Here is a 12,471-nt window from a genome sequence, read left to right as displayed (position 1 = left end):
CTTCTACCACTGCCTCCATCTCCACCATCATAACAACCACCACCACCACCACCTCCATTACTACCACCACCTCAATCGTCACCACCACCTCCACCTCCACCTCCACCTCCACCACCTCCACCTCCACCTCCACCTCCACCACCTCCACCTCCACCTCCACCTCCACCTCTACCACCACCTCCACCTCCACCACCATCTCCTCCACCACCTCCACCTCCACCACCACCTCCCTGAGAATCACAGCTGAGCACACACTTCCATGAAGAACTTTTGATAAGTGCCATCCGTCTGCCGTCATCGCTGGCCCTGCTGAGGCCACCAGGGCAGGTGCTCACCTTGGCACTGTGAGCAGAGACGGTGGTTGTGACATACGGGGTCCTGTTCTTCTGCAACAGGTCGATGTAGACCTCGGCCCCATCCCCTCCATGGACACGCAGCAAGCTGAGCAACTCGTTGACATCGTGGTGAATCCGAAATTCACTCATCGTTTTAGCTCTAAGACACCAACATCACGATGTGATCTCCTCAAGAGGAAAGCTGTTTATAAAATTGAAATCCTATAAATAAAACATTTTTTAAACAATCAAACTTGGCCAAGGCCAGGCCTTTGACAAACCAAATCATTGCCTTGCCCTGGCCCAGCCTGGGTCCCCTCCCCCCAACACAACAGCCTCTTCCCAGCCATCCTCTCCCTCACTGTGGGGCCCTCGGGGGCTTTGCTGTCATCCCAGAGTTCATCCCCCGCCTAGTCCAGCTCCCAGGCTCACGCCACAGCTCGGGAGCAGCCACCCTGTGGGCAGCGTGGACGTGGGTCTGGAGGCCCTGGCTCTCCTTTTTCCCTGTGACTCCCACACAGGGCCCAGGGCCAGCAGGGCACCGCTCTGCTGCTCCCCTCACCTGCTGGACCCAGCTTTCTGGTCCCAGCTGTGCAGACACGACCCCCTTGGGGGGGGGTCCAGGATCTGCACCAGAAGCTCTGCACAGGCCTAGGCCATCACCCTGTCCTCGCACAGACAGTCCCACCCACAGCTCTCGATCCTGACCTGTCCAGCTGCAGCCACACTCACGCCTCCAGCTCTGTGTCTTCTCTGCACTCTGGTACCTGGGACACCTCCTCGTCCTGCCCAAGCTTGGTTACCTAGCAAGATACTTTTGGTAAGATTTCTTCTGAAAGACCAACGTATGTTCCCTACACATTTGAGGTGCACAGGGCTGCCTTCCAGCTCCTGGCCCTGCAGACCAGCTGCCCCAGGGTCTTGCGATTAGACACCCAGCACCCAGAATCAAATCCATGAAAGACATTCCCAGCGGGCAGCAGCAGGCAGCGTGGGGACTTCCACTCTCCCACTAATAACTGGTTGTCAGCCATTGTCGTCAAGAGTGCTGATACAAGGACGTTGATACGAATGCACATGGACAACTTGCCACAGGTTCAAGAATAAACACAAGCAAACTCGACAGGCTTTGCATAAACACTACAATTTACCTACACAAGGGTTTTTCATTTGTGATCCAGGAATAGCAGACGAACCCTTGGAAATCATACGCAAAATCATCTGTGAATTTTCTGAGATGGTCTTTCAACAAATTCTCAAAGGCTTTGTGACCCAAGAAAGGTTGACAACTACCGCGCTAACCTCTCCAGTGAGGACAAGCCGTGAGTTAAACAAAACATCAAGTACAGAAGCCTCGGCAGGCATTCCCATAATATGCTAATTTACTAGTGAGTATTAACCCGGAACTCTACAGTGAGAGAGCAAGACTCTCATCTTGTGTGACAGAAAACGGTTTCGCAGTATGTGCACATCAATGCCAGTCAGGGAAGGCCACCTCCAGAAACGAAAGCAGAATGACAAGCAGGCGTGCAGAAGTCGCTAGTGCACGTGCTTTTGAATCAGGACGTGCTCACGGTAACTACAGCCACGAGTGCAAGACCAGCAGGACACAGGCTGTGGCGTCCCAGGCAGATGGACTCTGATGTGGCTGCTTCTGGGCTGGGGACCCTGGACAAGGGACTCGTCCTCTCTAAGCTTCCTCTGCAAAGGCAGCGTAACAGATCCTCCTAGAGTCGCTCTTCACAGCACCAAAGGGCTCTCAGGTAGTACATTCTCGCACAACTGTTACTAGGAGGGGAGGACAGGTGTTGCCGCTGTGACTACCTAACGCCACCCACCTGGAAGTGCTAACGCACTTATCTGGGAAACAGTTAGTTTTACAAAAGGAACGTTGGATCCAAATCACCGACAGAATCCTGAACTACCAGTCACCTTCCGAGTAGTCACAGGTAGCCCTGAATGAGGCACTGCTAACTCCTCACAAAACAGAAAAGACAACACGAAACTTTCCGACTGGTGGCCTCTTCGAACCCAAGGGCCGTCGGTTTTACTTGCATTCCACCAGCTTCCCAAAGACTGTGGATCATCCTGTAACTGAGGACTGGGCACTGCTGGGGTCCTGCCAGATGGCAAGATCATTTGCCAAAGAGATAAAGCACCCCCAACAGACTCAAGCGGGCAGAGATCTACTTCTGAAGAAAGAGCATCTAAGTTAATATGAATTTAAAACTACCTTCTGGAAACTTCACGTTTGTGGTAAAAACAGAAGCACAGACATCACCACATTATAAGTGTTAATCCTACAAGAGCCTGCGTGAGAACGTGGGGACGGTGCTTACAGGAAGCAGCTCTCCCCTGCACGAGTACTTCCCCAGGGGACCTCTGGAAACGTACTGGGGCAACTTTGGGTTGTCACATGAAAGGTGCACATGGTATTTAGTGGGCAAGGGCCAGGGATGCCAAACGTCAACAGACCTGTCCCGCCAAAAATGCCAACACTGTGCCCACTGGAGAACACAACTGTGAAGAACGTTTACCTGTAACAGCTCACTTGATCTTTTGGATGCTCCTGAGCTCTCATTTCTATTAGTCACCACAAATGGACAAACCCAATGTCTGACTGCGCAGGACTTACCTCTTCCTCACACTGAGTATGAGCTACTGCAGGGACTAGTGACAAGGAAGCAATGGCATGGACGTCCCTTTCCACCATGAGTGAGCTGGGCACACGCTCCTGATGAACAGCAGTTGATTAAAACAGAAGGAAGTGAAAAAGAGCCCGTTGAGAGTTCAAAGCTAACTGTATAGGCCAGAGTAAAAAACACTGTACAATTTGTGAAAAATGTCAACGGCCCAAATACTTTTACAAAGAAAAGTACATTCATGTGCTTCTTAATGATGGGGATACATTCTGAGGCCTGTGCTGTTAGGCGATTGTGTGCAAATATCACAGAGTGCACTTACACAAACCTACACGGGGTAGCCTCCCGCACACACCCAGGCTACACGGCACAGCCTGTGGCTCCCGGGCTACAAACCTGTATGCAGCATGTCACTGTAATGAATACTGCAGCCAACCGTGACACAGTGGTAAGTATCTGTGTATCCAACACATCTAAACATAGAAGAGGTACAGGAAAAACACGGCATTACAGGCTTAGGGGACTACCGTCCTATATGAGGTCTACGGTTGACGGAAACACCCTTCTGTGGCACGTGACTGCGTGAGAGATGAAAAAGTCTGAATCTGTACAGAAGCTCTTCTTATGCCTAAAAATGACCAGTTGGCAATGTAGCCACAAACCTTCATTTCTAAGATGAAATAACAAAAAGGTTTTATTTTGTTTTAATCTCTTAAAGAAACAGTGCCCCCTTTTCTCTGATGTGCACGTGTGTGTAAGTCCTGCTAAATAATAAAATACTTTGGGAGAGCAGTGGAAAGCTAGAGCTTCTGTAAGCCACACATGTCCATCCTCTGCGGTAGATCTCAAGGGTACTGTGATTCCCTTCGCAACCACCATTTTAATTAGGTAACTCTTTTTGTGTTAAGACAGGGTCTCGCTCTGTTTCCCAGGCGGGAGTGCAGTGGCGTGATCATAGCTCACTGCACCCTCAAACTCCTGGGCTCAACTGACCCTCCTGTCTCAGCCTCACGAGTAGCTGGGACTATAGACACGCGCCACCGTGCCGGCTAACTTTTACTTTTTGTAGAGACAGGGTCTCACTATGTTGCCCAATCTGGTCTTCAACTTCTGGCCTCAAACAATCCTCCCGCCCTGGCCTCCCAAAGTGCTGGGATTATATATAGGCAGGAGCCATCATGCCCAACCTTAATTAGCTAACTCTTCAGGCAAACGTTGTCTCTCCTGCTGTAGGCTCCACGTTGGCAGGGACCTCCTCTCATTTCTTCACCCATGCGCCCTGAGCACCTAGCACAGGGTCCTGCACTTCACGGGAGCTGATGGGATGAGGGGATTGGAACGGCAGACCAAACCCTGGCAGGCCAGGAAAGGGCCTTTGGACTAAGGTAAAGGGAAATCACCCAAGGGCTTTAGACAAAGAGCTACAATAAAACGCATATTTCCCGAAAGCCACTTTGGCTCCAGGTAGTGACTGGTTTGAATGAACCAGAGACTGCTGCAGTCCAGCAGGTGGGGGAGAGAGGGCCGGGGAGGAGGAGGAGAGAGAGACCTGGGAAAGGGGCTGTAGAGAACGGGAAAGGGGGTGGAAAGCGCGGGAAGGGAGGAGGCGGGAGCGGAGTGGGCGAGAACCTCCGCTGCAGGACGCAGACCGGCTGGGGAGAGGCACCTAGGGACGACTCGGACGCCCGCTCCGCACCCGCCACGGCTCTGCTCCACGCGAATAGGGTGTCGGGGTCTCGGGGACCGCGAGGAGCAGGGACCGAAAGGCGTCGGGCCAGAGCCAGCGGCGGAGCCGGGGGCGCTGCGCGGCCTGAGGAAGCGCGCGGGGAAAGCCGCGCCCGTCCCGCCCGGAGCCGCCGCCCCGCAGCCCGGCCCAGCGGGAACTCACCGTAAGCCCCACAGCAGAGCCCTAGGCGCAGCCCCGACAGCGGCGGAAGTGCCTCGTGACGTCACGTCCGGCCCCGCCCCCAGTTCGCGGACGGTGGCCGGCAGGGTGCGTCCGCCGGCGCCCGGGAAGATGCAACTGCCCTCAGCGCTGCGCACCCGCCTGGCGGGGGCACCTGGGGCGGCCGAGCCGCTGCCCGTGGAGCGGGACCCCGCGGCCGGGGCTGCACCCTTCCGCTTCGCCGCGCGCTTGGTACGCTTCCCGCGGGAGCACGAGTTTTTCGAGGTGCGTGGGTGACGGGGGACGGCAGGCGTCGGGTGGGGCCTGAAGCGGGGCCTAAGACCTGGAGCGGCGCCGGAGCCCGCAGGGGGCGGGGCCTAAAGCAGGGGCGGGGCCTAAAGCAGGGGCGGGGGCGCGAGGCGTCGGGCCCCGCCCACAGCGCACTTCTCCTGCAGGACGGGGACGTGCAGCGTCATCTCTACCTCCAGGACGTGCTCTCGCAGGTGGCTGAGGCGCCCGACAGGCCCAGGTGAGCGATGGAGGGGCTGGTCCTGGGGCGACACCTCCTCTGACCCTGCAGGTGGGAGCGCTTTGCCCTGCCACCCTCCGCCCACCCCACTGCTCCCTGCTTAGGCTGTTGTGAGAAGTTCCTGAAAAGAGGCTGTGGGCTGGCAAGAGAAGCATCGGAGCTTTAGGGGACTTCTCTTGAAGGGAGACCAAGTGGCCGCGCCAGCGCTGGCCCCGTGTGAGACGAGCCTCCTCTGCAGGGTGCCCGAGTTTACCTGTCAGATGGCAGGCTGCTGCCAGGTGTTCGACGCCCTGGAGGACTACGAGCACCACTACCACACGCTGCACAGAAACGTCTGCTCCTTTTGCAGACGGGCCTTCCCCTCCGGACACCTGCTCGATGCCCACATCCTGGAGTGGCACGACTCACTCTTCCAGATCCTGTCTGAGCGGCAGGACATGGTGAGTGAGGTTTCCATGCCCACCACCGTCCTGTCCAGCAGGGGCAGGGGTCAGAGCGCCACCGCAGCTCTCTGTCCAGGGCGTGCTGGGGGGCCGTGGGGGTCGTGGTGGGGCTGGTGGAGGTGAGGCCATCTCCGTTTCAGTACCAGTGCTTGGTGGAAGGCTGCACGGAGAAGTTCAAGACCAGCAAGGCCCGGAAGGACCACCTGGTGAGGCTTCACCTGTACCCCGCGGATTTCCGGTTTGATAAGCCACAGAAAGGCAGCGGGTAGGTAAGCCTCAGCACCACAGCCCTTGATCCTAGAAAAGCCTTGGACAGACTCGAATGTGTGGGCTCTGAGGACTCAGATGCGACAGTCAGCCTCTGTGTCTCACTTAACGTGGCTGAGACCCTGACCGCAGGGCATCCTCCACCAGAGCAGGGTGCACGAGGAGCGGGCGGTGCTGCCCGCAGCCACCACTGTGGCGGCCGGGAAGGGCGCCTGGCTTTCCAGGCTCTGCATTGGGCTCCGTACGGAGGGACTGGCTGGTGTGTCCCTGCCAGCCGTGGGCCCTTTGGTTTGTCGCTTGTCCTGCTGGTGTACACGTAGGAGCTGGACGACAAAGCCCTCCATCTATGAACGCGGTACTGTTTAGAGCACACTGTGGGAAATACCACCAGGAATAATTCTTTAAATCGTGCTGTGCTTGTCTCTTTTTATAGCTGATTCTTTTAGGTGAACTTTCATAACCATCTAAACAATGCATTGATTCAGCTCTTTTCAGGCTAAATTTTATCCAGTAATACTTTGCTGCTTAAAGTTATTGGGAGAACCCACTGTAATGGGAGAGACTTTATAAGGACTTAAGCATAAAGTAATTCTCTCCTTTCTGAGGGATCATTTTAAAGAGAAACCCTTACAATCCTGGATTGAGACATCGGTGTTAAGAGACTATTTTACAGTTCCTGGTTAATTTCAGTAAATTTCTCACACTCATGAAAGACACGTGGCAACCTTGGCAGGCATTTACTCCATGGCACCATAAAATTAAGATTTTCAAACGGCAGAGTGTAATTGTTATACTTAGATTTATAAAATATGGGATTTGTTGTATAAACAATGAATTTTCTGTAATCATGCCCTTTTTCCTAGTAGCTTGAAAACTACGTTATAAAGTTAGATTATGCCGAAATAGTAAGAAAATACGTTTGCAAGAAGGTCTCTTCCTTGCAATTTTGTTTCTGGGAAAAACCATGTGGCAGGAGCCAGGTGAGGCTGGTACTCACTGCTGTGTCCTCCGCAGCCCGGCCACACCGGGGGCCAGCCGGCACACGGCCATCAAAGCCCTCGGGGACGACAGGGAGCAGTCAGAAGGGGAGGCCATGGAAGTCTGCTCTGAACCCGCAGCCCCCTCCCCAGCACCTGCGGGTGGGAGGTGGACCTACAGCCAGAGGTCAGTACCCGGCGTCTTGCTGAAGGAGGGTCTAAACATGCGCTTGATGGTGAAAATTCTGGTTTGAGTCTGGGCCAGTGTTCTGGGAGAAGTAGCACTGGGTAGGGACACCGGCTGCTGCAGAGACAAGAACCTCAGTGTCTGGGTTCTCTAGAGTGACTCAGTTCCCCTGGCACACTGAGCCCCTGAAGCCCAGGAATGCTAAGCACCCCCTTCATCGTTGTCCTCCCTGGGATGGGAAGAGCTCTCGATTGCTGCAGTTACAGCCCAGGAGCTTCCCAGCATTGACTCTGCTCTGATTGGGTTACCGCCTGTTCAAATCTAATTTGGGAGAAATGTTGAACAAGTGGGGAAAAAAATGCCAAAGAATCCAAAGACAGGAAGATGAACTTGTGTGTGCCTCGGGGCTACCTGGACTTTGACCTGTGAGTCCTGGGAGCCAGGGGCAGGTAGGGTTTTGGTGGGACGGTTGGTCGGTTCGTTGCAGGAAGCCTGAGCCCCAGAGAGCCTGGCAGGAGCCGGCCCTCCCAGCTGAGTGCTTCCGAGCAAGCGAGTGAGCGAGCACCAGTGGCCGGGAGAAGCTCCCACAGGAAGCAGGTCTGAGATGGGCGCAGAAACGGAGCTGCCCAGGGCCCAGGAGGGCAGCCTGCACGTCCTGAAAGCCACAGAGGGGGGACACTCTGGAGTGAGAAGGAAACACGCACGACTGCTGTTGTGAGTTGGGCTATTTGTTGGCAAGGAAAACAGTCATTTGACACGAGCCCTTTTTCTATTCCAGGATACCTTCTACCATCTGTTTTGGGCAGGGTGCCTCTCGAGGATTTAAGAGCACCAAGAAAAGAAACAAACACCGCTGACGGACGCAGACGAGAGAAGGAACCAGGCATCTGAGCGGACCCAGAAGCAGGAGGCCCATGTCACAAGTGGGCCTTTGTCCGACGCTCCGGCAAGCAGGCTGATTTACTTTCTGGGGGGATGAATGTCTGGGGCTTGGACACCAATTCCCATCCTCCTGCTTCTCCTCCTGTGCGTACCCACAGGGGCTCAGGCCTGAACTCCACCCCGACCGGGGCAGAAGGAGGGGTGGGTGATTCCGCCCTGCCCTCCTGGGCTCCTGGGAACCTGAGCTCCCCAGCTGGCTGCCAGGCAATTAGCAACCTCCCTGCTCTCTCATGCCCCCTTGTGGGCAGAGCTGGGCAGAATGTCCCGTGTCCAGCGGGCTTGGGGCTCTGGCCCAGACCTCCTGCAGAGACATCAGGCTCTGAGCTCCGGTGTGGCTGGACAGCAGTGGGCCAGCCAGAGCCCACTGTGCCTCACCTGAGAGAGACAAGGGCTCTGTGTGTGGTCACAGGTGAGGGCCTGAGAATAGCATGAAGTTCCACAGATATTTATAGGACGTTGTTTTGGGGATTACTGAATTGTAAACATTTCACTTGAGGATTAACAACTTTTTTGGAGATGCTTGAAAAACAGGTGGAATGGGGACATGGGGACGGGGACAATACCCCTTGAGAGATGACAACAGTGAGCACAGGATGGGCTTGGAGACTGGAGGAGCCCGGCCACCCCCAGGGGGGACAGGAGTTAGGCCCGTGGGCCTCAGGGCAGGATTGCCCCGCAGAGCACCCAGGAACTGAGAACACCTGGCAGAGCCCCTGGCGTCAGCACCTGGGTGGCTGGGGCCTGGGGGGTCTGGGGGCTGTGGGGGCTATGGGGGCCGTGCGTGCAGGTGGCAGCCTGCCCTTCCCTCAGCCACATTGCCCTCCCGCTTCCGCGCTCCTCTGTGCTTTTCCTGTCCTGCCGTCTACTTAGTTTGGGTTCTGTTTGCTCTTCTTTTCTTGGTTCCTTAGCCGGCAAGCTGGAGTCATCGGTTTTTAACCTTTCTTGTTTTCAATAGAGCATTTGGTGCTATAAACCTAGCTCTAGGCTGCTTTAGTGGCAACCCGCAAATTTTGGTATGTTTTCATTTTGACTCAGTTCCAAAGACTAATTTTCCTTTTGATTTCGTCTTTGACCCAGGGGTTACTTAGAAGTGTGCTACTTCGTTTCCAAATTTGGGGGATTTTCCAGGGGTGTTTCCGTGTTGGTTTTCAATGTACTTCATTGTGGTCAGAGAACACACTTTGTCTGAGTCCTGTAAAGTTGTTGAGACGTGTGTTAACGGCCAGAACGTGGTTGGTCTTGGTGAACGTCGCGTGTCCTTGGGAGACGGCGGACTGCCGCTGGCTGGAGCAGTCGACAGCACCGTTTGGTCACGGCGGTTGGCGATGCGCTTGTGCACTGTGTTCCTCCTCCTTGTTCCGGCAGTTACTGCGAGAGGATTATTGAAACCTTTGATGTAATTGTGGGTTTGTCTATTTCTCTTTGTGATTATATCAGTTTTTGCTTCATGTATTTTGGGAAGCTGTCTTATTAGGTCCACAAATGTTTTAAATTGTTATATCCTCTTGACAAATTGACTCTTTTATCAATATTTTTTATTTCTATAATGTCTTGACTCTAAAATCAACTTTGTCTGATATTAATATAGAGACTCTAGGTTTTTGCTTTCTTTTTTAGAAAGAGGGTCTTGCTCTGTTGCCCAGGCTGAAGTGCAGTGGTGCGATCACTGTCACTCAGCCTCATTTTGGGCTCCAGCGATCCTCCTGTCTCAGCCTCCCAAGTGGCCAAGGGACTACAGACCACGCCTGGCTCTAGCTTTTGACTAGAGTTAGCGAAGCACTTTCCCCCCGTCCCTTCACTTTTAACCTATCTGTGTCTGTATATTTACAGGGTGTTTCTTGTGGGCTGTGTGTAGGTGGGTCCTGCTCCTTTACCCAACCCGATTGTCTCTGCCTCCTAATTGGGGTGTTGAGATCGTTTATATTTGATGGATTTATCGATATGGTTGGATTTAGATCTATCATCTTACTAATTATTTCATAAATTCTCATCTATTCTTTGTTCAATTATTTTCTCTTTTTCTTTCCTCGCAAGAATGTAACCATTTCGTCTCACTACCCCCCGCCCTTCTATATGCCTTTCAATGCTGAAACTTCCAAATTCTCCTTTGGAAAAACACTTACAGATCTTGGTTCATTGACAAGATCTTTGCCTCAGTCACTTATTTTGGATTCACAGGGGTGAGCCTGGTGGGAGGCGTTTGGGTCACGGATCCCTCGTGCACAGATTGTGCCCGCCCTGGTGGGGGTAGTGGGAGAGTTCTCGCTCTGCTAGTTCCCGGGAGAGCTGTTGTTAAACAGAGCCTGGTGCCTCCCCACTCTCCTGCCCCCTCTCTCGCTGCGTGGTCGCCACGTGCCAGCTCCCCTTCACCTTCGCCGTGAGTGGAAGCTCCCGGAGGCCCTCACGAGATGCAGACGTTGTCACCACGCTGCTTCTACAGCCTGCAGAACCATGAGCCAAATAGGCCACTTTTCGTTGTAAGCTACCCGGCCTCAGGTGTTCCTTCACAGCAACACTAAATGACTAAGCAGCAACCACTGGGGAATGTCAGTGAAGGGTACATGGGAGTTCTTTATGTTTGCATAATTTTTCTCCAAATCTCAAATTATTTCAAAACAAAAAGTTACAAAATAAAATAGAGAGTAAAAGTATTTTAATTTAAACATCAGCTGTGCAGACTCTCCCTGCCCCCGCACACCCCACTGACCACCAGGCCTGTCGGACCCTCCCTCAATGGCCATCAGAGCCAGCCTAGTCCAGCATGCGCCCGTCTGTCTGGTGCAACGCCTCCGGGAGCCGGCAGGAAAGGGCACGGTGCACGTGGCCCAGCCTCCTCACCCCCTGCCCACCCACGGGTCTCCAGTTTGCCCAGGACCTCACTGGCCCACCCAGCTAAGGGGCTTCCTGGGCACCACCTACTTACTGTGCCAAGGCAGGCCAGTCCCACTGAGGCAGGGGCTGCCTAGACACCCACCTTGCCACCAGGCTGGGGATGACAGCCCAGAGTCCTGCCTGTCCTTGGTCTGAACACCCAGCCCTGTGTCCCCACCGGTGTCCCCTGACACCAGCCCTGGACAGCTCCCCAGATACTACAGACCACCCTGGGCTCTCTTCCCAGTTACCCGGCTTCCTGCTGGGGTCCTCAAGGGGCGCTGGTCTGCCTGTAGGTGTGCCCCGCCCTCGGTGTTGGGGGCCCATCACCCTCCACTGTACAGTGCGGCCCCTCCCAGCCCAGGCTCTGTCAGTGCCCCCTCACCCCTCTACGCCGTTAGTCCCAAGGCCTAAACCCACCTCCCATCTGGTAGGGTGTCGAGTCCAAGATGCAAGGGATCAGAGGAGGGCTAGAGCTCGGGTGGGGGTGGGGGACAGCTGGGCTGGCCCGGGCGGCGCAGGCGGCAGGTGAATCCGAGCAGGCAGTGGCCAGGGTGGGGACGGGCAGCCGGGCGCCCCTGGGCCCTTCAGACCCAATGTCTGTCTCGGTCTAGCTCCAGCGAGATGGGACAGTGTTTGGGCCTCACAGCCCCCAGGGGCCAGACCTCACGCCCCCCACCTCCCGCTCCCCACTCGGATGCCCGCCGTTATCCCCTAATTCTTCATTTGAACCTCCACGCCTGCGCGCGGCACCTCTGGGCGCTGCCAGAACCCGGGTCAAGCCGCCCACAGGCGCCCGGGGCAGACGGCGGAGGCGGGACCAGGCCCGGCACCGGCGGACGCAGCGGACGGCGCCAGGCAGGGGTCAGGTCGCCCGAGGACGGGAGCTCGATGCCCTGCGGCAGACCTGGGCAGCTGGACCAGGACCAACCCTGTCCACGCAGGGCGCGCGTGGACTCGCCTGTGTGAGCCACGGCTCCCCGGGGCGCCGCGCGCCGGGCTGTCGGGGTCGCGGCGGCGGCGGAGCACGGGGGACGCGCGGGGCCGGCGACAAAGGCCAGCCGAGCAGAGGACGCGCGGGAGAAAGGCAGACTCAGGTGGATGTGAATCTTTACTCAGAGAAAAGCGAAGGAGCCAGAGACCCGCCGGGGGCGGGGGCTTCAGCGAGGGTGCCGGGGGCAGGGGCGCGAACACGGGGTGCGAGAGCGTCGGGCCACGCGCTGGTCACGGGAGCCGCGGGAGATCGCTGCGAAGAAAGCTGGGGCTCAGAGCCCGCGAGGCAGGGCCTGGCGTCCCGGACCCCCCAGGAGCCCACCTGCGTGGGGAGAACTGCGAGGCCGCCCCGCGGATCCGGCGCCCTGCACCCCTGTCCGCTCCCCGGCCCTGGCGCCCC

At 55.9% G+C, this 12,471-nt stretch overlaps 3 protein-coding genes across 7 annotated transcripts in view; 1 reads left to right on the top strand and 2 right to left on the bottom strand.

The window, feature by feature from the left end:
* Positions 1 to 4,905, bottom strand: part of TUBGCP2 (tubulin, gamma complex associated protein 2) — a 22,400-nt gene extending 17,495 nt beyond the window's left edge. The window contains exons 1-5 of one of the 4 annotated variants that reach the window (XM_012660688.1): positions 4,866 to 4,889; positions 3,374 to 3,450; positions 2,971 to 3,069; positions 1,044 to 1,138; positions 336 to 557 (exon numbers count right to left, since the gene is read on the bottom strand). In XM_012660688.1, coding sequence (XP_012516142.1) covers positions 336 to 485 — 150 coding nt within the window. In that variant the 5' untranslated portion in view covers positions 486 to 557; positions 1,044 to 1,138; positions 2,971 to 3,069; positions 3,374 to 3,450; positions 4,866 to 4,889. Of the gene's footprint in view, positions 1 to 335; positions 558 to 1,043; positions 1,139 to 2,970; positions 3,070 to 3,373; positions 3,451 to 4,865 lie in introns of all 4 variants that reach the window. The other 3 variants (XM_012660689.1, XM_012660690.1, XM_012660691.1) reach the window with 3 other exon arrangements.
* A 50-nt stretch (positions 4,906 to 4,955) lies between these two features.
* ZNF511 (zinc finger protein 511) lies at positions 4,956 to 8,954 on the top strand. Of its 2 annotated transcripts, none has more exons than XM_012660693.1 (6): positions 4,956 to 5,147; positions 5,318 to 5,391; positions 5,630 to 5,831; positions 5,975 to 6,099; positions 7,116 to 7,265; positions 8,044 to 8,954. In XM_012660693.1, the coding sequence occupies exons 1-6, from the start codon at positions 4,995 to 4,997 to the stop codon at positions 8,120 to 8,122; spliced, it is 783 nt and encodes a 260-aa protein (XP_012516147.1). In that variant the 5' UTR covers positions 4,956 to 4,994; the 3' UTR covers positions 8,123 to 8,954. The 2 variants fall into 2 exon arrangements, with proteins under 2 accessions (XP_012516147.1, XP_012516146.1); XM_012660692.1 differs by having other exon boundaries at positions 4,970 to 5,147; positions 5,741 to 5,831.
* Positions 8,955 to 12,301: 3,347 nt separating this feature from the next.
* The window catches only part of CALY (calcyon neuron-specific vesicular protein), a 4,500-nt gene continuing 4,330 nt past the window's right edge, over positions 12,302 to 12,471 (bottom strand). Inside the window, exon 5 of the mRNA XM_012660687.1 lies at positions 12,302 to 12,324. The gene's annotated coding sequence lies outside the window, so the exon portion shown is untranslated. The remainder of the gene's footprint in view (positions 12,325 to 12,471) is intronic.

This window comes from Propithecus coquereli, unplaced genomic scaffold, assembly GCF_000956105.1.
Source record: "Propithecus coquereli isolate 6110/MARCELLA unplaced genomic scaffold, Pcoq_1.0 Scaffold673, whole genome shotgun sequence".
Classification (NCBI taxonomy): Eukaryota; Metazoa; Chordata; class Mammalia; order Primates; family Indriidae; genus Propithecus; species Propithecus coquereli.
The sequence above is the reverse complement of the archived record's forward strand: the minus strand, read 5'-3'. Positions and strand labels throughout refer to the sequence as shown.